The following is a 25,078-nucleotide window of genomic DNA, read 5'->3' as shown; positions in this document are numbered from 1 at the left end:
GCCACCAAAGTTTAGCAGAGGAAAAGATTTAAAATCTATCCACATGAATCGCACTTCACTTGCAAATCAGATACTCCTTTATAACTGTAGCGATATAATATCAAGGTCAAATATCGCCAGCGAGTTCAGCGCTTATTGGAGTCAAGTGCCGCCAGGATTTTTTATTTCAAAAACTTAGATCAGATCCAAGGGAAATTCTCTACCAGCATGCCGGTGTAAGGTATAGCCCATACGCGTTTCGGGGACGTGTCCCCTTCTTCAGTGGATGCTGGTAGAGAATTCCCCTTGGATCTGATCTAAGTTTTTGAAACGAAAAATCCTGGCGGCACTTGACTCCAATAAGCACTGAACTCGCTGGCGATATTTGACTTTAACAAGCGCTGAACTTGCTGGCGATATTTGACTTCAACAAGCGCTGAACCCGCTGATGATCCTGGTGGCACCTGACTCCAACAAGCGCTGAACCCGCTGATGATCCTGGTGGCACCTGACTCCAACAAGCGCTGAACTTGCTGGCGATAATTGACTTCAGCAAGCGCTGAACCCGCTGATGATCCTGGTGGCACCTGACTCCAACAAGCACTGAACTCGCTGGCGATATCTGATTTCAACAAGCGCTGAACCCGCTGACGATATTGGACACAGAGTCAGCTGATAGCAACAAGCCGGCATTCAGAGACGGGAATTGAGCAAGAGCAAGGTAATATTGAATAAGCGTATATAACTGAGTGGGACGCCACTCTGCTTTTCATACTATACCCTCTAACCTTCCCACTGAACTAACCAGGAAAGCAACTATATTAATACGGACATTGACCCGTTACTTGGACAATTCAGTTGAAAGAAAGACCTTGATATTATATCGCTACAGTTATAAAGGAGTATCTGATTTTCAAGTGAAGTGCGATTCATGTGGATAGCTTTTAAAACTTTTCCTCTGCTAAACTTTGGTGGCTGTTCACGTCATTCCGACTGCTGATATTGTGCTGCTAACCAACCTTGCTGCTAACTAAATATTGCTGCTATATCATTGTTGCATATTTTATTTTTGTTTCATGCTAATTATATGCTGTTATTTTATGCTTTTAGTATCAAATAATTGTATTTTATCAAATAAATATCTCATCTATTGGTTACATATATAGAGTGCCTGGTCTACCTTTTACTACTATTTTATGGTTTTTGTTTAAATATATCGTAGTTATTGAAATGGATGATTAAAAACAACATCCTCAAAAGTTCTCTAAATCGTGTTTTTATGTTTAAAATATTTTTAAACAATAGGCCGTTTTCTGATGACACATTTCCTTTAAAGCAGCCCGCACAGCATTACAAAACCTGCACAAAAATTAGGTGTCAAAATGGTTCTGACTTCCCAGCAGTTGTGATTTGCTTATTTAAAGGGAATGTGTCATCAGAAAATGACTTACTCTTTAAATCACTTTTTTATGTTTAACATATGATGTTTTATGATGTTATTTTTAATTTTCCATGTATTCCATATATTTAAGCAAAAAAAAAAAAAAAAAAAGAATGCAATTTTTCCACTGGCCACTCTAATAATTGGCTCCACTTCTTGGTCTGTACAGATCACTTTACTGCAGTTATATATGATTCTAATTCTGCCTGTAATGATATCACCTCTGTGTATAGATAAGACAGGATCCACCATTCACAATATCTGATTGTCAGAGCTTATCTATTCTTTCCTTGTACAATGACCTCTGCACAGGGCACAGAACATGCCTAGAAAGCTCTCCCATACAAGTCAATAAGGTCCCATCCTGACTGTTGTGTCTATGGACCATGGGGCTGCCATAATGCAATTTTCCTAATGTTTTCTAAATGCTCAGGCAAGATGGCCGCCCCCATAATTGTGTTCAGAAAACAGAATAAATAAATCTGCAATCAGAAAATAATAACAGATTAGAAAAAGGAGATGTGCTGCTATTTGATTTTAACTGGCAGATAACAAAGGGGTTATGTCACCATGACAAATGTTATATCAGTATATATGTCAGCGTGAAAAAATAGTTACTTTTGCTATTTATTTTTTTATAAAAAAATACTACAGTTATGAGCTTTCACCTTTACTTCATTATAACGGCAACCCCAGTGTTTAGTCTGTATAATAATGTACACATGTTCCTACTGAGGTAGTCACACTTGCTTGGTTGCATCCTACAACTGTGACAACCCATATCTGCTGTTAGAAGCAGTGATAGTTACAGGGAGAACGCTGCATCAGAAAGGACATGCCCTCCTGAGCTGTGGTAGGGAGATTGCTGCAACTGAAAGGAGACACCTCCTAAACTGTGTTAGGAAGAGAGCCGCAGTGGAAAGGATAGGCCCCGAGATGCCAGCCTGAAGAAAAACTAGCAGAGCAATGAACGGGGAGATCGCTGGATCCATGTGAGGTACAGGGCTGCTTTAGAAAGAATGTGTCCTGTGCCATCAGATTTTTATTAATTATAGCATAACCCATTTAGTTGGTAGTATTCCAGACTTGACCACTCGATCTCCTATAAGAACAGTTTTGGTTGCCCATACATATTGGTCTGTGTAGCCTCTGCATTATTTTTTATCTATATAATGCATTACTTTTGGTTTTTACTTTAGCAGGCGGTAGGAATGCTTGTCCATCACATTCACTTCTCCATTTACGGTCTTAAGTTGTAATTACCTTAAGCATTTCTCAATCATGAACTTTCCCAAACAGCAAGAGCCACATTAGTCATTTTTAGAACGTGAGACTAAAACTATCTGATGTGAATCTCCGCCACTACTCTTTACAGAACCATAGCACTGAAAACCAGCAGCCTGCACCAGCGGTAAATTTGGCAAATGTAGCCATTATACCACTTACGGTATTTCATTCAGAGAGACTAAAACTAGAGTAAACTGTCGGGGCAATTATTGGGAACAAGCTCTCCCACAAATGCTTATTCCCAATAATTGCCTTTTGTAAAGGTGCCGCAGGTCACCTTTGTGTTTTTTTTACTGGTATGATCATTTATGTGGCACATAAAATCTTTTTGTGGAAACAGGCATGTGCTGCCAACAAACAGTAAATCTGCATGGGGATGAAAAATCGCAGTAATGATTGTTCATCCCCATTCAGAGGGGATGCTTATTTTTCTTATTAATTCTTCTTGTATCTTCATTTTCTCTTCTCTTATGACATTTTGGGGCTTTGAAACCGATTACTCAAGTTGCAATGTTTTCCACATACAGTGGTCATCCTGGAACCAATTAAGGCCAAGTTCACACTTCAGTTATTTCCATTAGTAATTGTGAGTCAAAACTTGTAGTGAAGCCTATAAAGAGATCAGGTATAATGGAAAGATCCATACCTGTTCTGTGTTTTTGACCTGTACCTGGTTTTGGCTTACAATAACTGATGGAAATAACTGACCAAATAACTAAAATGTGAACTCATCCTAAGGGCTCATTCCCACGACCGTATGTGTTTTGCATTCCGCCGGCCAATTTTGACACTGTTAAAATCCGTCGCTTATTCAGAACTAGAAACCTCCACGTCAACATTGAATGGGGCTAAACTGCAAGTGGGCACCCACCACAGCCTCAATCAGTGTCTGTTCAGACGCCATGCCAAGAATGGACATGTCGCTTTTTGCTGAGGTCACAACTTTAAACCACCAGCCGTGAACTGTAGCGCTGCCTCCGGAAGCAAGCGCCATTTTTAGAGCAGTGTCTGTGCCAAAATTCCCCCTTTAAATTCCACTTTGTGAACAGGCCATAAGGCGGTAGAGTGCTGATTGGCCATCTACCACACGTCAAAACCTGCATGTGTTTTACCATTAATTTCTGTTGTTTTACAGGTGAAAAATGTCAAAAGTAGATTCACTTTTAAAACTGTAACCGCAGGCCTTTTTTCTTTTTTTTTACTTGACATGTTAACTTTATTCTGCGGGTCAGTATGATTACAGTAATACCAAATATATAAACCTTTTAACACTTAAAAAAATATATTTATAATAGATTTTTTTTTTTTTGCGTCTCCATATTCTGTAACCCATAACTTGTTTATATATATATCGACAGAACTTTGTAAGGGCCCTTTTTTGTGAGTTGATCTGTAGCACATAGGGCTATGTATGACTTTGATCACTTTTTATTGCATTATTATGGCAGGCGACGTGACCAAAAAAAATCGGCATTTTCAGAAACGGCCAGGCCAATTATCTTTATTTTTATATGTATAATGGTGAAATGGGGTGATTGGAGTTTTTTTTTGCAGCTATGGATGTATTTCTGGAGCGTAATAATATTACAGGCTATAGCTACTAGAGAGGGGTCGTTGATCCAGGGAGTTATTCTGATTGCCTGATTGGAGTCGGGAAGGAATGCTTTATTCCCCTAAAGTGGGGAAAATTGGCTTCTACCTCACAGGTTTTTTTTGTTTTTTTTCTTCCTCTGGATTAACTTGCAGGATAACAGGCCAAAATGGATGGACAGATGTCTTTTTTCGGCCTTATGTACTATGTTACTATCGTATCCACTCACTCTGCAGGGAACTGCAACACACCATAGAAGCGCCTTCATTCTGAGAATTGGTGGGTGTCCCAATAGTTGGCCCCAACCGATGGCAGAGGACTAGCCTTAGTTTTCTGATCCATAGGGGTCCAACTTCTAAGCCTACTGGCAACACTGCTCCCAGCCACCACTGTGCAGGAAACTACAGTTAAGTGAATTAAAGGGGACATGCTATGCAGGGAAACACTGGGACGAAGCGCATTCATTATTGGGATTGTTGGGGGCTTAGCTGTATGTGATAATAAGTCAGTTTTGTTTCACGCAAAAAACATGGCTATATACTGTATGTCTACATCAATTTAAAAATTAATCATTTATGGCCCTTGGAATGTAACAGCATAAAATAATTTTCTATGAAATAGGCTGTTGTGCAAAAGTAGTAGAGCATGAAAAAGTCCTATATTTGGTACAGCCATTATCGTATTGACCCATAGAATAAAGCTAACACATTATTCATGATACAGGAAGAACTGCATAATATTAAAAATGTAAAAAAATGGTGGAATTGCTGTGAAAGTTTTATGTATTGCAAAATGTGCCCATTAAGAAACTCAAATCATTCGGCGAAAAACAAGCCTTAAAAGGGTTTTCTAAGATTCTTTTTTAACTGATGACTAAGGATGAGCAAACTTTTGTTTTACAATTTCGAGTTCGGTGTTCGGGTTTTATTACAATTACGTTATGGATTCCGTTACCACGGGACACAACGGAATTCCATGACGGAATGCATAACGGAAGCCTTTAAGAGGCATTCTGTCATAATAGAAGTCTGTGGGCTGCATAACGGATCTGTCTGGTTTCCGTTATGCAGGAGTCCATAACGGAATTGTAATAAACAAGTTCGGTCATCCCTACTGGTGACCTATCCTCTGCATAGGTTGCAGTGGGACCTGCACCTATTAGACATTGGGGGCATATCCTAGCGATATGCCCCAAATGTCTGAGGTGAGACAACCCCTTTAAGCAAGTTTACAGAACTTTTCCTGAATGAATGTGCTCTACTATTTCAAGGGGCATTCACATTATCTGAAATGGCCAGTTAAATTCACTTGTATGAGCCGTATTATTAATGGTGTGAGATGTAGCGTGCTGTTCGGCTTATTAGTGTTCTGCTGATCTGACTACCCTTGTATACGGTTCCCTACATAGTTGGATGCATCATCGTCCTCATCACAGTCTTAACAACTTGTCACTTTTGTTCCTTTCAGGTGGCATCACTTGCTGGCCCTGGCGGACAAGTTGAAATAGAGCAGAATTTCCTTAACAAAAAGTTGAAGACTATGACTATATATTTTGGCGACTTAATACGAAAACTGTAAACACGCGTGTTCCTGCAAATCCTAGTTATGAGTTTTCATAGCAGAATATAGGTCTTCTAAGGTCTGCAGAGGTGTATAAAAATGGTTTTGATATTCTGTTTTAAAATAATGTTGTCATCCTGAGACATTTGTAAGATAATGTAACATTTAGAATAAACGTAATGTGCCATTAACTGAAAATATCACAAATGCTGTGCTGAAAGTGACGTGTTTATTGAGCTTGAAGTATGATGTATATGATATGCTTTTAGCAAGTGTGACTTCTAAAAGGGGAAACAAAAGGAAGGTTCAATAATGAAAAAGATGGGATGTTGGGTGGCTGCAATTAAGAATAGATGATCACTTACCTAGCAGATCCCACGCCACTGTTTACCTGGTTGCAGCAGTGACGTCACATCAACAACACGTGCCTGCTGCAGCCAGTCACTGGCCTTAACAATGCATCGGGAAAACCGGAGCAACTGCGTGAGCTCTGCTAGGTAAGTGATCATTTATTATTTTTTGCAGGCACATCCCAAGGGATGTTCAGTTCTGTCCTGAACCGGGACAACCCCTTTAAAATGAGTTGTATGAAGTAAGAAGAACATGGCTGCTTTTGTCCAGAAACAGTGCTAGTCTTATCCATAGGCCATGTCTGCTTTCATTTGATAGAGCTAAGCTGCAACATTTAACCGCCCATGGACGAGAGTGGGACTGCTTAAAGAAAGCAGCAATGTTTTTTGTATTTCTAATAACCCTTTAAAGGATATAAACTACAAAGTTAGCCAGAATGAGAACTGATGTGAGGACTGTCAAGCTAATGCTTCAAAACACACAAAGTAAAAATGTGTGCCAAATTGGATAAAAGCTCAAAAGAAAGAATACATCAGACTGTTATGGGTCCATTGTATTCATGAGCCCAGCAGTCGCTCCCATGATTGACAGTCTTAATGTATATGCCGTCAGCTGTCAGGCAGACGGGAAGGAGGTGGGTAAAAGGGCTGTGCTGGTGAATACAGGTGACACATAGCTATATTATGTCTGTTTTAGTAACTACTTGCACTCCCCATGTAATAGTTCTGAAGCATCTATTCTTATGATTCTATGATCTGCCATTCCTCTATTATTCTTACTAGAAGTTATGAATGAATTACTGGCAATCTGCTATAGGTCCAGATTGGTGTTACCAGTTAGGGAGTGTCCCTGCACAGTCTGACACTTCCCCAGCTGGTAACACCCAGATAGATCATTATTGCTGACAATTTATTTATAAACTATTTGAAGGAATAACGAAGGAATGGCGCAACAGAGGCTGATTAGAATAGATGCTCTACAATTGTTATTACATGGGGGCAAAAGTAGTTGCTAAAATAGGCATGTCTTTAGGAAGCCTTTACATTTCCATACATCAGTAGTATTGTAGAAATATTGGGTATATGGTAACATGAGCAAGTTTAGCTTCTTGTATAATTTTATGGTCTAATGCAGGCATCCTCAAACTGCGGCCCTCCAGCTGTTGCAAAACTACAAGTCCCAACATGCCCAAACAGCCTACAGGTATCAGCCTACAGCAGGGCATTGTGGGAGTTGTAGTTTTACGACAGCTGGAGGGCCGCAGTTTGAGGATGCCTGGTCTAATGCCTTGTTGTTGTTGTGTACAATGCTTATGTGACAGTTTTATAGGATGGATAAGCCTGATCTTACAACCATGGTGTATTCAGTTTGTAAAAAAAACTATTTTGATATCTTAAAAAGTAATATTTTTTGCAGCAGATATAAATAAATTGATAAATTGTATAATAAAATGATTGCCTATATGGTTGTTCTCTTTATTATAATTGTGACACAGCGAGGGGTTTTGTCTGGGAAGGCAGGTATTTCTCGTGCTTTTTTCCATTGGGGGACACAGACCATGGGTATAGCTTAGAGGTATTAGTAGGAGGGACACTATGCAAATGAAAGAGCTCCTCCTCCTCGGGCTATACCCCCAGACTCCACCAGGAGGAACTCAGTCTTTGCTTAGTGTCTGGTGAAGGAGGTTGACACTCTCTGATTCTACTCCTTTTTGTTATTTTTATTCTAGATGGGGACACAGGTCGGCATGGCGCCTTCCTGGTCCCCCGTGGAGTGCCCGCCGCCGTCTTTGGGACGTTGCCTGGCTGCCTCCATTTCCCCCCAAGAAGATAAGTGGATCCGGGCTCGACCTGTTAGCTCCGGCATCCCACCAGCTGCTGGGACGCCTGCTGCCTACCCTCCTCCAGAGCACTGTTCTCCTGGATTGGAGTCAGAAGTCTGAAGAGGCGCATCCCTGCTGGTCTGGACATCGAGGGAGCATGCTGAGCAGATAAGTGTTGCAATCCCTCCCCCTCCCTCTGTGTCTATTTGTCTGTGGCTGCCTGGGTGAGCTTGAAGAAGGATCCTGATGGGGCACTTTCTTCATTTTGGCACTGGAGTACTGGCATCTCTTCCCCTTAAACTGGGCTTCAGCGCTTCTCTCGTCGGGCCTTGGCTGCTGCGCTCCCTCAGCGCCCGCCGGCAGGCCGCTCCTCCACGTGGTGCGCTTATTTTCGCGCATATTTTCGCGCGCGCGCATATTTTCGCGCGCGCGCTTATTTTTCGCGCGCGCGCTTATTTTTCGTGCGCGCGCTTTTTTCGCGCCATAATGACGCGTTAGGGGAGGCGGAGCCTCGGCATGCCGCTCTGACTCTCCTTACACCGGAGACTCTGTTTGCTCATGGCCGTGCAGCTCCTCATCACTCTACTCCGTTTTGTGCCAGGCAAGCTGGTAGCTCAGTGGTACTGCTGCTGTTGCCCCATGTCCAGGCTTTCTGAGTTCAAAGCCCCTTTCAGCCTTCAAAAATTGTTTATATTATTCTAGATGGGGACACAGGTCGGCATGGCGCCTTCCTGGTCCCCCGTGGAATGCCCGCTGCCGTCCTTGGACGCTGCCTGGCTGCCTCCATTGCCCCCCAAAGAAGACAAGTGGATCCGGGCTCGACCTGCAGCTCCGGTATCCCACCAGCTACTGGGTCTCCTGCTGCCACCCTCCACCAGAACACTGCACTCCTGGACAAGGAGTCAGAAGCCTGATGAGGTGCATCCCTGCTGGTCCTGGAGTCGAGGGAGAAGTTCTGCAGGAGCAGATAAGTATTACCTGCATCCCTGCCTTACCCCCCTCCTCCACCCCTCCTCCACGTCCCTGGGGGCCTGCGGTCCCCGCTTGGGCATCTGCCATGTCCAGCGCGGCCGCTAAATTGGTCTTAGTCACCAAGGCAACCATGTCCTTTAATCCTGTGGCGCTAACGACTCCATCTCTCTCAGTGGTCCCCACAGTGGGTGACTGACTACGAAGAGGCAGCGTGAGCGGCAGCATCCCACCTCGGATGTCTCTGTCTCTCCACCCCCCTCACCTCGCCGGTGGCGCTTGCGGACTGCTCTTCCCCCTCCCTAGGGAGAGTACTCCGAAGGAGAATTATCCGGCTCGGACGAGCCACGTCCTTTTTGGACTATAGGGCATTTTCAAATCCTGTGACGCCAACCACCTCTCTAAGTGGTTTTCCACAGAAGACGCCCGAATACTACAGCATCCCTCCTCGGATGGCTCTGGCTCTCCCCCCCCCCCCCCCCCCCCCTCGTCTAGAGGCGCGTTCGGGCGACTCTCCCCTCCCTTAGGGAGCGCAAGTCTGAAGGAGAATTCCGGCTCTGATTAGGTCATGGAGCGGGACCCCTCGCCTAAGCTCTCCACCAGGGTGGCTGACTTAGTGGTGACTGTCCGAGACACCTTTATTCTCCAAGGGGATTCTCCTCCTTCCACTGGTCAGGAGTTCCCCCTTTTTCCGTCCAGGCAGTCGGAGACTACCATGTTCCCGGTCCATGAGGGATTTTTCCGCGGTCATGTCCAGGGCCTGGGGTGGTCTTAATAAGGTTCTCGACCACCCAGCGCATGAATATACTTTCCTTTCCCTGCTGACGGCGAGGAGAGGTGTCTCCTCCCCCTAAGGTGGATCCTCCGGTGGCCGGATTAGCCAATTATGTGGCCCTTCCTGTCTTAGTCAGTTCCTCTTTCCAGGATGCTGTAGACAGACGCATAGACTCTCTTCCAGGTCCTTTTTTCGCTGGCAGCGCGTCCCTGTGACCTACCTTTCACTCAGCAGGGGTAGCCAGTGCTCTCTCGGTGTGGTTACAACACCACCACCAGGAACTGGCGGTACGAGATGCGGCTACTAACACACTGGAGTTGGTTCTCCAGATGTCTCAGGCTTCTAACATTCTTTGCGAAGCTTCTAGGGACATTGTTTCCCTCTTTGCCCGCAGGTTGGCCATCTCTGTCACTCAGCGCGAAGAGATCTGATTGAAGGTGTGGGACGCTGACGCCTCCACCAAGCGTTCCCTTGCTAATCTCCCCTTTGGGGTTTCCAGGCCTTGTGGGGATCAGCTGGACGAGTTCGTCTCTGCATGCCTTTTGCCGTTTCTCATCTGGTAGGCCAGTCGCCTGCTTCCTCCGCCGGGGGTCTCAGGTCGCCCGCAAAGAGGCCTTCCTTTGCACCAGCCTTCCCTGGCACTAGAGGGCCCAGTCAGCCCGCCCTGCTGCTCCTAGGCCTATCACATGTCCCGATTGCGGAATCCCACCATCGATTCCTGCGCTTCGCCATTATGGGTCGACACTGTCAGTTTGTCGCCCTTCCTTCGGGTTGGCGACCACCCCGCGGGTCCTTGCCACGGTCCTGGACCGCTCATGGCGCTTCTTCGTACCAGGGGCATTCCTTTGCTGCCCTGTCGGGACGATATCCGGATAGAGGCCCCCCTCTCTACCGCAGACCACGGACAGCGTCCGGATCACTGTTCAGACCCTGGAACGGTTCGGCTGCCTGGTAACTTTCCCAAACTCCTGCCTCTTCCCGTCCCAGAGGCTCTCCTTCCGGAGGGTGATTTTGGACACCTCGGCTGCCAAAGTATTCTACCAGCCTTCAAGTCCTCCCAGGTCCAGGGGGCAGTGTCGCATCTGCTGCGCTCCCCGTGCCTCTCCATTCGGGAATACTTGCAGGTCCTGGGTCTTATGGTAGCCTCTTTCGAGGCCTTTCCATATGCCCAGTTTCACACTCGCCTGGCGCAACAGGAGATCCTTTACCTTTCAGCGGGTTCGGGCAGTTCTCCCTTGGTGGCTGTTCCCAAAGAACCTGAGGTCGGGGAGTTCCTTTCTCGCATTCTCCTGGACGATCGCCGCCACCGATGCCAGCATCCTGGGTTGGGGGGGCGTTTTCCAGTCTTGCACGGTTCAAGGAATTTGGCCGGCGGCAGAGTCTCGCCTTCCAATCAACTTTCTGGAATTGAGGGCGATTTTTTCCGCTCTCTCTCTCCTATTGGACCTCTCTCCTTGCGGGCCTCCCAGTGCGGGTTCAAACGGGCAATGCCGCGGCCGTGGCCTATATCGACCATCAGGACGGGACCCGCAGCCGGATGGTGATGCAGGAGGTGAAGTGAATTCTGACGTGGGCGGAGACTCACGTTCCGGTGTTGTCAGCAGTTTGCATTCCAGGAATGGACAACTGGACAGCGGACTTTCTAAGCCACAACACGGTGGATCCAAGCGAGTGGTCTCTGCATCCAGAAGGGTTCGAAGAAATCTGCCACAGATGGGACCGTCCGGATGTGGACTTAATGGCGTCCGGGTTCAACAACAAGATCCCAGTGGTCCTGGCTCGCGCCCGAGATCCGGAGGCGTACGGATGGATGCGCAGGTGTCTCCGTGGCAGGACTTCAGCCTCCTCTGTTTTCCTCTCAATTTGGTTCTGCGCGCTCTGCAGTCGGCTCCCTTCGAGCCTTTGAGGAGGGTCTCTCTGACTGTTCTCATCTGGACTTCCTTGTGACCATAGCTTCTGATACAGCTACATAGCGTAGTGATTAAGGTTCTGGGCTATTATGCAGTGGCTGTGAGTTCACGTCCCATCACGAGCTTTTAGGTCAGACTGGTGTCGAAGCTGGCCGCTCTTTCCTATCAGGAGCCTTAATGGTTTTCCTCCAGGATTAAGTTGTGCTCCGTCCAGTCCCCTTATTTTTGCCCAGGGTGGTCTCTCCCTTCCGCCTTGATGAGGATCTTGTCCTGCCTTCCTTTTGTCCTTCTCCGGCTAACCCCAAGGAACGCACTCTGCATTCCCTGGATGTTGTACGGGTCCTGAAGGTGTGTCTCGCGGCTACTGCTTCCGTCCGCCGTTCTTGGCGCTCTGGATCTGCTTGGCTATTTCCGCGGCTTGTCACGCTTGTGGTGGAGTTCCCCCGGCTAGAATTGCCGCTCACTCCATTGGGGCGGAGGGGGCTTCCTGGGCAAGACGCAGTCGTGCCTCTGCGTCTCAGCTGTGTACGGCGGCCACCTGGTCGTCCTTGCATACCTTTGCAAATTTTTGTCAGTAGCATTCACTGGCTTCGGCTGATGCGGCTTTGGCCGCAGGGTTTTGCAGGCTGTGGTTCCTGTTTGACCGTTGGGGCGTTCCTCCTGGCGGTGCTGATATTTTTTCCCACCCCATGGACTGCTTTTGGACGTCCCATGGTCTGTGTCCCCCAATGGAAAAAAGCACGAGAAAAGGAGATTTTTGTGAAACTCACCTGTAAAATCTTTTTCTCGTCTTTTCCATTGGGGGACACAGCTCCCACCCATTATTCCTGTTGCAGGAGGGGTCTTTAGTTCGGTTTTTCTGTTTCTGGTTGGACCTTATGGCTTGGTCCGATGGTTTCCATGATTTTTTCTTGCTCCTTCTCCTACTGCTTGTGCAACGCCTGAGTTCCTCCTGGTGGAGTCTGGGGGTATAGCCCGAGGAGGAGGAGCTCTTTCATTTGCATAGTGTCCCTCCTACTAATACCTCTAAGCTATACCCATGGTCTGTGTCCCCCAATGGAAAAGACGAGAAAAAGATTTTACAGGTGAGTTTCACAAAAATCTCCTTTTTCCTCCCAACATGTGCGGGTGGGCTGGTTTTCAGGTCAATACCGGACCGAATTTTAAGTGCCGGTCCGGGTTTTGGCAGCACCTGGCTGTCCTTAAATAGGCAGCTGGGCTCAGCAGCTGAGTCTCTGTGTTGGGATCTGAGGTTTTGTGCCGGACGGGAGGGCCAAGACCCATGTGCAGGGGGAACAGGCCCCCTAAAGCCTGCTGTGGACTACTGGAAGCAGAACTGCCATCAAGGTGACTTGTGCAATATGAACTTTCCATTGTGTGTGAATTAACACCAAAGACTGCAAAGTGACATGTTATTTTATGCAACTGCCCCAAGTGTGAATAAACAATGAAGTTTGAGTTAGGCCTCTTTCACACGGGCTTTCTGGATTTGCTCCGGATGCGTCACATGTGCATTGCGGGAAAACCACACGAAAAAAAAAAATGAATGTGGTACCCAGACTTCTTCACTGAAGTTCTGGTTTGGGTTAGGTGTTCTATTCATTTTATTCTTTTCCCTTATAACATGGTGTGGGGATTTGCTCTGGTAAACATGCTAGCGGACGCAGTACAGAGGCAACCACAAAGTCTTTAACTTAAACAGTTCAGTGTTTTATTCACACATAAGGGAAAACAAAAAGTAACGGTTTGCAGTCTTGTTTATTCACACCATAAAAAGTCCACAGAACAAAAGCCTTCACCTGGTTCGCAGTTTTTCCACCCGCAGTCCACAGCAGGCGTCTTTCAGCCCTTTAGCACCGCACAGGTTCTCAGTTCCCAAAAACACAGAGACTGACAGCGCTTCACTGTCAGAGAGGAGTAATCCACACCCAGCTGAGTCTGCTGGCTGGGTTTGATATAGGCCAGTAAAGACCCTGCCTGGAATGTGGGGAGCAGCCACCCACCCAGCACTTTGACTACTCCCAGTAAGAGCCGACCCGAATCTGCTTTACAGCCATACTAACAGCAAACAGTGTCAATCAGCACAAGCTGCCGCTGACCCTTGAAATTACTGGCTCTTACCTCACCGAAGCCAGGAACCTCGGTGACGCATACCTTCCGTCAATGGCGGCCCCTTGCGCCTTCCTACATATCTCCCCCCTTTGTTCAACCCTGAGGGGGTGGACACCCGCCAGACAGTGTACCCAGGACAGGGCATCTGCGTTTCCCTGTAACAGATAATGTTCTCCCCAACAGATAATAGCGTAGGGACTCGAGTGCCCATTTGATGGCCAGGCACTCTCTCTCCACTATACTGTACCGGGTCTCGGGTGGGGTGAGCTTACGGCCAAGGAAGACACTGGTATGCTCCTCTCAGTTGACTTCCTGAGACAGTACGGCACCGAGACCTACCTCGGAGACATCGGTCTGCAATATAAACTCCCTTTTGAAATCGGGCGTAACCAAAACCGGGGACCCACACAGGGCCGACTTTAAAGCGGAGAAAGCCTTTTCCGTATGTTCATGTTAGTGGACCGTCACTGACTTGCATCCCTTCAAAAGGCCTGTAAGTGGTGCGGCAACTGTAGCAAAGTGGGGGACAAACCTCATATAGTATCCCACCATTCCCAGGAATGACTTTACTTGCCAAGTAGTGACAGGTCCGGGCCAATTCCAAATTGCCTCAATTTTGTTCAGCTGAGGTTTGATAATTCTCCGCCTAATTACAAACCCCAGGTACTTGGTCTCTTCTAACCCTATAGCGCACTTTTATGGGTTAGCGGTCAGTCCAGCCTTCCTAAGGGAGTCCACTACAGCCTGCACTTTTTGGTAGATAACTTTCCCATCAGTACTATGAATGACAATATCGTCCAGGTAAGCCGAAGCGTACCGACTATGTGGACGAAGTACAACATCCATGAGCTGTTGAAAAGTGGCAGGGGCGCCCTGCAGACCAAAGGGTGACACCTTATATTGGTATAGCCCTTCTGGTGTAAGGAAGGCCGTTTTCTCTTTGGCAACCTCCGTCAAGGGTACCTGCGAGTACCCTTTGGTGAGGTCCAAAACAGAAAAATACGGAGCTTGGCCTAACCTCTCAATAAGCTCATCCACCAGAGGCATGGGATATGCATCAAACGTAGAGATTTCGTTTAGTTTGCGAAAATCATTACAGAACCATAATATCCTGTCCGGCTTGGGTATTAAGACTATTGGACTGGCCCATTCACTTTTGGACTCCTCAATAACGTCTAGCTGCAGCATTAGCTGCACTTCCTCCGCAATGGCTTGTCGCGGAGCCTCGGGTACCCGGTACGGTTTTAACCAGACTTTTGCCTGAGGCTCAGTGATAGTCATGCCGGATTATGGACGTGCGTCCAGGGAGGTCCGAGAACACATTTGTGTTCCGACTAATGAACTCCCTGGCTTCCTGAACCTGTTTAGAGGAGAGGCTGTCAGCAATTTTTTTTACTGTGGCAGCCGCTTCCCTTGCTTCAGACAGAGGGGCCGAAACTGCTTCCCCTAAAAACCCTGGTCGTGGGCTGTCTTCAGTAAAGGTTTCCCTATCTTTCCATGGTTTGAGCAGATTCACATGGTACACCTGCTCCGGCTTTCGCTTCCTTGGCTGGTGTACCTTGTAATCTACCTCTACAATTTTTTCAAGTACCTCGTAGAGCCCCTGCCAACTAGCTAGGAACGTACTCTCTACGGTTGGTACCAGAACCAATACCCGATCACCCGAGTTAAAGTTCTGGACCCGTGCATGCCGATTATATAACCTACTCTGGGCTCGTTGCGCTGCCTCCATATGCTCCCTAACCAGAGGTAAAACTGTTTCTATCCATCCTTGCATCTGGGTGACGTACTCAACCACACTTTTGTGCGGTGTGGGTTGTTGTTCCCTCGCCTCTTTGGCCACGTCCAACAGACCGCGAGAGTGTCTGCCAAATAGCAGTTCGAAGGACGAGAACCCAGTAGAGGCCTGGGGCACCTCTCACACTGCGAACATGAGATAGGGCAGAAGAAGGTCCCAGTCCCTCCCATCCTTAGACACCACTCTTTTTAGCATATTTTTTAATGTTTGATTAAACCTCTCTACCAGGCCATCCGTTTGCAGATGATACACAGACGTCTGTAGCTGTTCTATGTGGAGCAACTTACAGAGTTCCCTCATGACCTTGGACATAAACTGTGTCCCTTGGTCAGTCAGACCCTTCTTAGGCAGACCCACTTGAGAAAACATCTCCATTAACTCCTTAGCTATGAGTTTGGCTGATGTATGACGCAGTGTCACCGCCTCCGGGTACCGAGTGGCATAGTCGAGGACGACCAAGATGTGTTGGTGCCCTCTAGCAGACTTCGATACCCGACCTATCATATCCAGAGTAATTCGCTCGAACGGCACCTCAATAATCGGGAAGGGTACCAGGGGACTACAGAAATGTGACTGGGGGCTCGTTATCTGGCAGGTTGGGGAAGACTTACAATATTCGTCTACCTCTCTGAACACACTGGGCCAGTAAAACCATTGTAGTATCTGGTCCTGTGTTTTCTGCATTCCCAGATGACCCCCGAGAACATGCTGGTGGGCTAACTCTAACACGAGTTTGCGATAAGCCTGGGGCACAACCAACTGTTCAATGGATTCACCTTGCAGCTAGTTTACCCGATACAACATATCTTGATGAACCACAAAACGGGGTAACACTGACTCTGCCCCCGGTTGTTGTGGTTCCCCATCTATAATTAATACATTTTCCCAAGCTCGGGATAGGGTTGGGTCCCGGTGTTGTACAGTACCAAAATTATCCCCAGAGACATTGAAGTCTGCCAGCTCAGGACCCAGCGGCAAGTCCTCCATGTCTCCCACCATCACACTTAGCAGGGTTGTCTTCCCCTCTTCCACCGAAGTAGCGGTCACCCCTACCACTGGCCCTTTGGACTCAGGTTCCCAGGGTTCTGGTCTCCTCCCTGAGCCTGGCCACTCTGCTAGGGTTACATCTGTTTTATGTTGGGTATCGGTAACTTTCGTATCTGGCCATAGTGCCGGGAAACCGGGAAAGTCTCTCCCAATTATTAATTCATACTGTAATTTTGTGGCGACGGCCACCTCATGAGTCCACCTGCCGGCCACCGTTGATAGAGAGACCAGGGAGGTGGGATAGTCCTTTAAGTCTCCATGAATGCACTCAATGCCGACCTTTCAGACCGTATACTCGGTAGGCCGCACCAGGGCAGCTCTTACCAGGGACACCAGACTCACTGAATCCAGCAGTGCCACAGCAAGAGTGTCCCCCACTTCCACCTAGCACAGGTGGCTATTGTCTATAGTCTTGGAGGGTCCTGTGGCACATAGCTTCCTGGCATACAATGAATGGCGGTAGCCATAGTTGGTATCCATGGGTTCACCCCGATGGGGACAGTCGGCCCTTATGTGTCCAGGCTTGTGACACTGCTAGCAGACAACCGGGGCTGGGTCTGCATGGGGTACATCCCGGGCGGGTTTGGCTGGCACCAGCCGCTAGGTCTGGGCTGGAGATTTCCATGGTTTGACTGGCACCCTCCCAAAAGTACACCCCTGGCCTCGTAGCGCTCCACCAGGTCAACCATCTCTAAAGCATTACCAGGAGACACCTGGCCGATCCAGTGCTGGAGAGGGTACGGCAAAGCCCTCCAGAACACATCCGCCAACAGACGGTCCAGCATAGCAGTGGGAGTCAGTATGTCAGGCTGCAGCCATTTTTGCAACCAGTGTAGCAGGTCATAATATTGTGGTCTGGCAGATTCAGCCGGGTTAAATTCCCACTGATGCACGCGCTGGGCCCGGACCAATACATCCCCCCCCCAGTCTCGCCAGGATCTCACCTTTTACGGTCAGGTAGTCGGCTACTTGATCATCAGGGAGATCGAAAAACACTTGCTGGGGTCCAGACGCCAGGAACAGAGCGACGATCTCAGCCCACTGGTCTCACGACTACCTTTTCGAACACTGCCAGATAGGTCTCGACATCATCCGAGCGGGTCATCTGGATGTTCTGGGATGCTCCTGCCGCTTGCAACGCCATCACGTTGTAATAGCAGCTGGTTGGTTTCCTGCTGCTGCTTGTTAGCCCCCGCTGCTGCAAGTTAGCCTCCACGAGGGCTTTCACGACCGCCTCCTTTTTCCAGGGACACGGGTCGTAACCTTGCCGGCTTAATATAGGACATGCACTTGTGCCCGGGAAAACAAAAACTTTTCGGCCTTCAGGCCTGCCTCACTGCGTTTGCCCGCATCCGACACCAATTGTGGGGATTTGCTCTGGTAGACAGGCTAGCGGACGCATTACAGAGGCAACCACAAAGTCTTTAACTTAAACAGTTCAGTGTTTTATTCACACATAAGGGAAAACAAAATGTAACGGTTTGCAGTCTTGGTGTTTGTTCACACTATAAAAAGTCCACAGAACAAAAGCCTTCACCTGGTTAGGAGTTTTTCCACCCGCAGTCCACAGCAGGCTTTAGGGCCTGTTTCCCAGCAGGCATCTCTCAGCCCTTTAGCACTGCACAAGTTCTCAGTTCCCAAACACACAGAGACTGACAGCGTTCCACTGTCAGAGAGGAGTAATCCACACCCAGCTGAGACTGCTGGCTGGGTTTAATATAGGCCAGTAAAGACCCAGCCTGGAACGTGGGGAGCAGTCACCCACCCAGCACTTTGGCTACAGGAACCTCGGTGACACATACCTTCCGTCAATGACGGCCCCTTGCGCCTTCCTACAATGGTTATAAAGGAAAATAATAGCATTCTTAATACAGAATGCTTACTAAAATGTTGCTTGAGGGGTTAAAAAAAAATATAATCTAATTAACTCACCCCATCCACTTGTTCGCGCAGCTGGCATCGTCTTCTTTCTTCATCTTTCAGGACCTGCAAAAGAACCTTTGATGAAGTAATCGCGCTCACCACGAGTGATGCGTAAAAATGCATGCAATGGTTTTTGTCCAGCTCACTGCAGGACCTCACTGCAGTAAAGTGAAGTAGAAGATCTGACAGGCGGCTCTGTACCGGAACAGCCTGCCAGATCTCCGGAGATCACAGAGATGTGAATAAAGCCTTACAGGCCATTTATACGCTTGTTATTGAACATCCTGTTATCAATGGTGTTTTATTCCTAATCTGTGGCAGAACATGTTGTAGTATTTCAGGCACATTCGTAGGCAAACATAAAATAGGCCATTGGTTGACCATTTTAATAACCACTGCTTTGTTTTCCTGTTGCTTACATACAGCTGAGACTACTGATGTTTTTAGACTTGAGTTGAAAAACAGTATCATGCCACCTGAGGATCCTTTGATGAGCCTAGACATGGACACCATAATGACATGCCTGATTTGGTAAGCAGAAGACAATCCCATGCTGAAGTGTGTGTGTCCTAAGGCAGCTTTAAATGGACACTACCATTAGTTTTTTATATCACATATTAAAAGGGTTATCCAAACTATAAGACATGCCCCCCAATGCCTGGGCCCCTCATATAGGTTATACTTACCCCACTCCCTGGCACACGCGTTGCTCCTGATCCCCGCACGGCCGCCACTGCATCTCCCCGTTGCGCGAATCAAAACATCCGGCATCGGGGGATGCAGCCAATAGCAGGCCGCGACACGGACAATCCTCCCTAGCATCGAGCGTGACGGGGAGTGGGGTAAGTATAACTTAGATGAGGGACCCGGGCATTGGGGGGCATGTTTTACAGTTTGGATAACCCCTTTAACAGCCTTAAAGGGAACCTGTCACCTGGATTTTGTGTATAGAGCTGAGGACATGGGTTGCTAGATGGCTACTAGCAAATCCGCAATACCCAGTCCCCATAGCTCTGTGTGCTTTTATTATGTATAAAAAACGATTTGATACATATGCAAATTAACATAAAAGAGTCATATCTTACTTGTGTGACCAGAGAAGAGTCACATTTTCAAGCTCTGACTCATCTCAGGTTAATTTGCATATGTATCAAATCGTTTTTTATACACAATAAAAGCACACAGAGCTATGGGGACTGGGTATTGCGGATGTGCTAGCGGCCATCCAGCAACCCATGTCCTCAGCTCTATACACAAAATCCAGGTGACAGGTTCCCTTTCATGTGAATATTCTGTCATGTGATGATTTTCTGAATATAATTTTTGAAGTCATTCCATGTATTCTACTTCCTGTCCTGGCTCTCCCTCCTTTGTTTGGACTTTTAACACAGCAAACATGCTGACTTTCTGTGTCTATGTCTCTGGTTCTCTCATGGGAGGAAAATGAGTCAGTAGGTTAGAACGAAAAGGTACTATTCAATGTCTAGAAATGTTAAAATTAGTAGTAATTTGTATGACATCTGGGGGGAGGGTATAAAATATTCAATATGTAGAAAAAATTGTTAATAAAGTGTTAACCCCTTAACAACACATCATGCACGCAGGGGTTATGTATAGAGCGGGTTCACAATCTGAGCATACGGTACATGATGGGAGTCATCTGGTAATACAGGTGAGTCATTTCACCCATCAGATGTCTTCGTTAATAGCAACCACAGCATCTGAGAGGTCAGAGTGGAGGGGGTTCCCTTGCGGTGCAATCACAGTGTTCCTGTTACTTTGGCACTTTGGGGCTTCCAGGCCTGCCATTGGAAACTGCCTATGAAGCTCGGCCTCATGCACACGAACATATTTTGTTTCTGTGTCCGTTAATTTTTTTTGGCGGATAGGATTCATTTCAATGGGTCCGCAAAAAATGCAGACAGCACACCGTGTGCAATCCGCATCTGTATGTCTGTTCCGTAGCCCCGCAAAAAGAATATAACATGTCCTATTCTTGTCCGTTTTGCAAACAAGGATGGGCATTTTTACAATGGATCAGCAAAAAAACTAACGCCATATGGACGTCATCCATTTTTTTTGCGGACCGCAAAACACATGCGGTCGTGTGCATGTAGCCTATGGAATAAGATCAGAGGATTACATGTTAAGGGGAATTAAAAATTACATGTAAAAAAATATATATATAATTTTATTAAAGTTCAAAAAAATATAAAAACAAAAATATTAAAAATTCTAATGACCCCCCTTCCCTATTTTACGTTTAAAAAAACTATTATGGTTATTTTCCTATTGTATTGCCACATCTGAAAATGTCAGAAATATTAAAATATGAAAATATTTATCATGCACAATGAATGCCGTAACAAAAATAATATATGAAAATGATCAATTCTCTCTTTTATAGTTCAATTTGCTCCCCCAAAACAAAACTGAATAAAAAGTGATCAAAAGTCACATGTACCCCAAAATGATACCAGTAAAAACTACAGATCGCCCCACAAAAAAACAAGTCCTCACATTGCTCTGTAGACTGTATTGTAAAAAAGGTATGGGTGTCATAATATGGCGATGAAAATGATTTTTTTTTCAAAGGTTTTCATTTTTTTTTAAGTAGTAAAGCATAATAAAAGCTATAAAATTGTATCACCTTAATCGCACTGATCCGCAAAATAAGGTTGTCATGACATTCTTAGTGCACAGTGAATGCCATAAAAACAAAATCCAAAAAAACATTAAGTAAAGCTCTAAGCTTTGGCACTTGTTGATCCTTACATTGAGACACGGGCCCCCCTAGCGTCACCCGCGATGCTAGGGAGGCTCGTCCCCGTCCCCACTTGCCATTGGCTGCTCCCCCTGACACAGGATGTTTTCATCCGCGCATGGGGAGAAGCAGCAACGGTGGTGCGGGGACCAGGAGCGGCGCAGGGAGCCAGGTAAGTATATTCAGTGTGAGGGGCCTGGCATATGGGGGAGCATTTTATAGTCTTGGATAACTCCTGAAGGGCTCATGCACACTGACACGGGGCCTGCGTGTATCCTTTAGTACTGATCTGTACAGGCTCCATTGGACTTTATGTACAGAGATATTCTCCCCTAGAAGTATTGCTCTGTACATATAGAATCCAATGAAGCGGGCCATGACTTCATGGATTGTTAGATCTGTAAATAAATAAAACCTGTATGCCTTCATATGAAATTGTGTAGAAGATAAGCTAGACCATGAGGGTCAAGCAGGCTTGTGGACGACAAAGGGAGCAGAGTCACAACCAGGCGTGATAGTGATCTTGTTTTATTTATAGATTACGCGTTTTGGGGTGCATGACCCCTTTATCAATGTATTTTTAATCTATTCAACTTTTTATGTTCCATGTGTGTATATGTATCAGTATTACTCTTTTTACTTTCCTGCTTATTTATTTATTCACTTGTTCAATTAGGAGTGGATTATGCTCCACTTGTGCCCATACACACGTACAAGTGTATATTACGCCTATCTTCTACCTTCCATTTTCCCCTTTTTTTATATACTCTTTTAGACTTGATAAAGGGGTCATGCACCCCGAAACGCGTCGTCTATAAATAAAACAAGATCACTATCACGCCTGGTTGTGACTCTGCGCCCTTTGTCGTCCACAAGCATGCTTGACCTTCATGGTCTAGCTTATCTTCTACACAATATTTACCTGACCGGAGACTTGGCTTCCGCCTCAGGTTATTGGACGAGTTCGGCTGCACCAACCAGCAATCTTCCTGTTTGGCCTTAATTGTGGTTGCACCCAATTTGGTGGAACCAAAAAAGGTGAGCACATTACCACCACCACAAAAGAGCACTGGTAACTAACATACTCACCCTATGAGCGTCTTCTCTCCCTTCCTGCCTTTTTTGGCTTCATATGAAATTGTAAGGATACAGAGATACAGTAGAGGACTAGCGAAGCTCTGCAGTGGCCCTATTCCTGCTCGTGGGGATAACTGGGGATCTGTCTTCTTGCTTTCTCCAGATCATAACTACTGAGTACTATTATCAGTACACTCTTATGTCACTGTCTGCATACAAATCTACCACTGCCACATGGCACAGGATGATGGGTGTCATTTTTATAGAGCTATTGATAAAACAGATAAGTTGATCAATAGTAAATGCGATAGATGGGACTTTGACCTGAAAAATTCCCAGCTTGCTGGTAGAGCTTTGCTACAGAAAGTGTTGGTTTATGGTCAGATAAAAAAATTGTTGCAGTCACAAATCCATACTGTAAACATGTGCAGTGGCCAGGAACGGGTGGTTAAAATGTTCAGTATTTGTCTTGATGCCAATTGCAGCGTGCGCAGGGTATTATCACAGGGCCCTTCAAAGATGTTATAACTCACGCCCCAGGTTAGGAATGCCAGTGTGGTGCGATTGCCTATAATGTCTCTGTAGGATAGTGGTAGTGGTGTCAACAGTGTCTCCCACCTGGGTACAGCTGGACTCCTGGCTCCTGGCTCACTTGCAATAAATTGAGTGTAGTGATAGTAGGAGTAAAAGGAATTTTGCAGCAGAAATTGATGTCCAGACCTTTGGTAAAGTTCAAACTCGTATTTACTGAGGGCAACTTGTACCCAAGCAAGGTACAGCTTTGGTCTTAGGTCCCAGCAGGCTTTCAGCAATGGTTGGCAGAAATGAATCTTCTGCTCTATAAACCTGGAGCTTGCAGGAAAGAACATCTGCTTAGTAGCTCTAAAACTGTGGTAGGAATTTGGCTTCTGCACTTCTTTCTATCTTCTGCTTTATGGGGACAGACTAGCTAAGGAGGAATATGGCTTCTCCTGGGTCTCTGGACTTTACTCACAGTTATATTCTCAGTGAATGCTTTCTTCCTGGAACTGAAGGTTGTCTGCTTGCTTCATCCTGCTGAGGCTACAGGGCTCAGGCTGGCGATTTGATCAATGTCTCAGCCGAGACAAGATCCTGGCTTGGTTCCCTATATCAGGGAGCTCCTAACACACACACCCTACCCGTAGGGTGGGCTACACTCCTCTCTAACTTCCTTCTCCACCCAGGGTGTAGGCTGTGGGAATAGTCCATACATCCACAGAGGGGGAGATAAGCTGGAATGAACCATTCCAGCTTAGAAATACTAAACTGTAGCTAACTCCTTATAAACGCATTTCTGTCACCTGCTGGTGAACATGGAAATTTACAACAATAATTTACATTTAACATGGTTTTATGTGCACATTTGTGGAGACATAATATAAAATCATATCAGATGACAAGGTAAAGACTCTTAGCAGATAGTAGCAGGGTAGAGGTGTGTCGTAACACAACTCTGGGGTGTTACACATGCTGAATAGCCAGTCCTGTATTTCCCTATTAACACTTAGAGGACCTTGCGATTTTCCATTTTTGTACTTTTCACTCACTGCCTTCCCAAGGTCATAATTTTAATTTTTTTTTTTTTTTTTTTTGGGGGGGGGGGTTTCTGTTCACATAGTCTTTTATGAGGGCTTATTTTTTGACGGACAAGTTGTACTTTCTAATGGCACCATTTATGGTTGCATTCAATGTATTGTGAAGTGCGGAAAAGTGCCGACTTCCACAGTACATTAAAGCTATCGATTAATGGGGTAGCACTTTCCAACTCATTTCCATAATGAATTAAAGCTTTTTTTTTGCAGCAATAATGAGGCAATATGTGCCCAGAAAGGTATGCTTTTCCATATACGGTACGTATATGGTCATAAAATACCTCACAGACTCGTGTTTGTTTAAAACAATGCTTCCAGATAACTGTATGAAGTGTCCCCTGTAGTGCCACATCTTTCTCAGTTTACTTTAAAGGAGTTGTCCTACTAAAAATATTTACACCAGGATCGTAATACTTTGTAATTGCATGTAATAAAACATTTATTATAGCCAGTGAGTTATTCCATAAACGCTGCTGTTTGCTCCTTTTCTAATTTCTCTGTCCATCTTAGGCTACTGTCCCATTAGCGTTTTCAATTCCGCTATTGAGATTGTCATAGGATCTCGCTTAAGTTTTGTCCCCATTTATTGTCAATGGGGACAAAACTGAACTGAATGAAACGGAGTGCACCAAAATGCATTCCGTTCCGTTTGGTTGCGTCCCCATCGCAAGCAGCATTTTTCTCCCCGCTATGTGGTGCGGAGCAAGACGTTTTCTCTGACACAATCTGACACAATAGAAAATGGAACCGTCCCCTATTGACTTTCAATGGTGTTCAAGACGGATCCTTCTTGGCTATAGAAGACATAATACAACCGGATCCGTTCATGACGGATGCATAAGGTTGTATTATTGTGACTGAAGTGTTTTTGCAGATCCATGACTGATCCGCAAAAAACGCTAATGTGAAAGTAACCTCAGGCCTGTTTCACACTTGCGTTGTTGTTTTATGGTATTAAGATCCGGCAATGGATCTCAATACCGGAAAAAAAAGTTTCCGTTTAGTCCTCATGCATTCTAAATGGAAAGGGGTCCATTCAGAATGTCTTCCATTCCGGCA

At 46.1% G+C, this 25,078-nt stretch overlaps 1 protein-coding gene across 5 annotated transcripts in view; it reads left to right on the top strand.

Moving 5' to 3' along the window:
• Nucleotides 1-7,660, top strand: part of TGS1 (trimethylguanosine synthase 1) — a 65,531-nt gene extending 57,871 nt beyond the window's left edge. For all 5 annotated transcript variants that reach the window (XM_044294237.1, XM_044294239.1, XM_044294235.1 and 2 more), the window contains one exon: nucleotides 5,766-7,660. In XM_044294237.1, the coding sequence (XP_044150172.1) occupies nucleotides 5,766-5,876 (111 nt within the window). In that variant the 3' untranslated portion in view covers nucleotides 5,877-7,660. The remainder of the gene's footprint in view (nucleotides 1-5,765) is intronic.
• Nucleotides 7,661-25,078: the final 17,418 nt, after the last annotated feature.

Source organism: Bufo gargarizans, chromosome 5, assembly GCF_014858855.1.
Source record: "Bufo gargarizans isolate SCDJY-AF-19 chromosome 5, ASM1485885v1, whole genome shotgun sequence".
NCBI lineage: Eukaryota > Metazoa > Chordata > Amphibia > Anura > Bufonidae > Bufo > Bufo gargarizans.
Note: the sequence above shows the minus strand (reverse complement) of the source record. Positions and strands in the feature narration are given on the sequence as shown.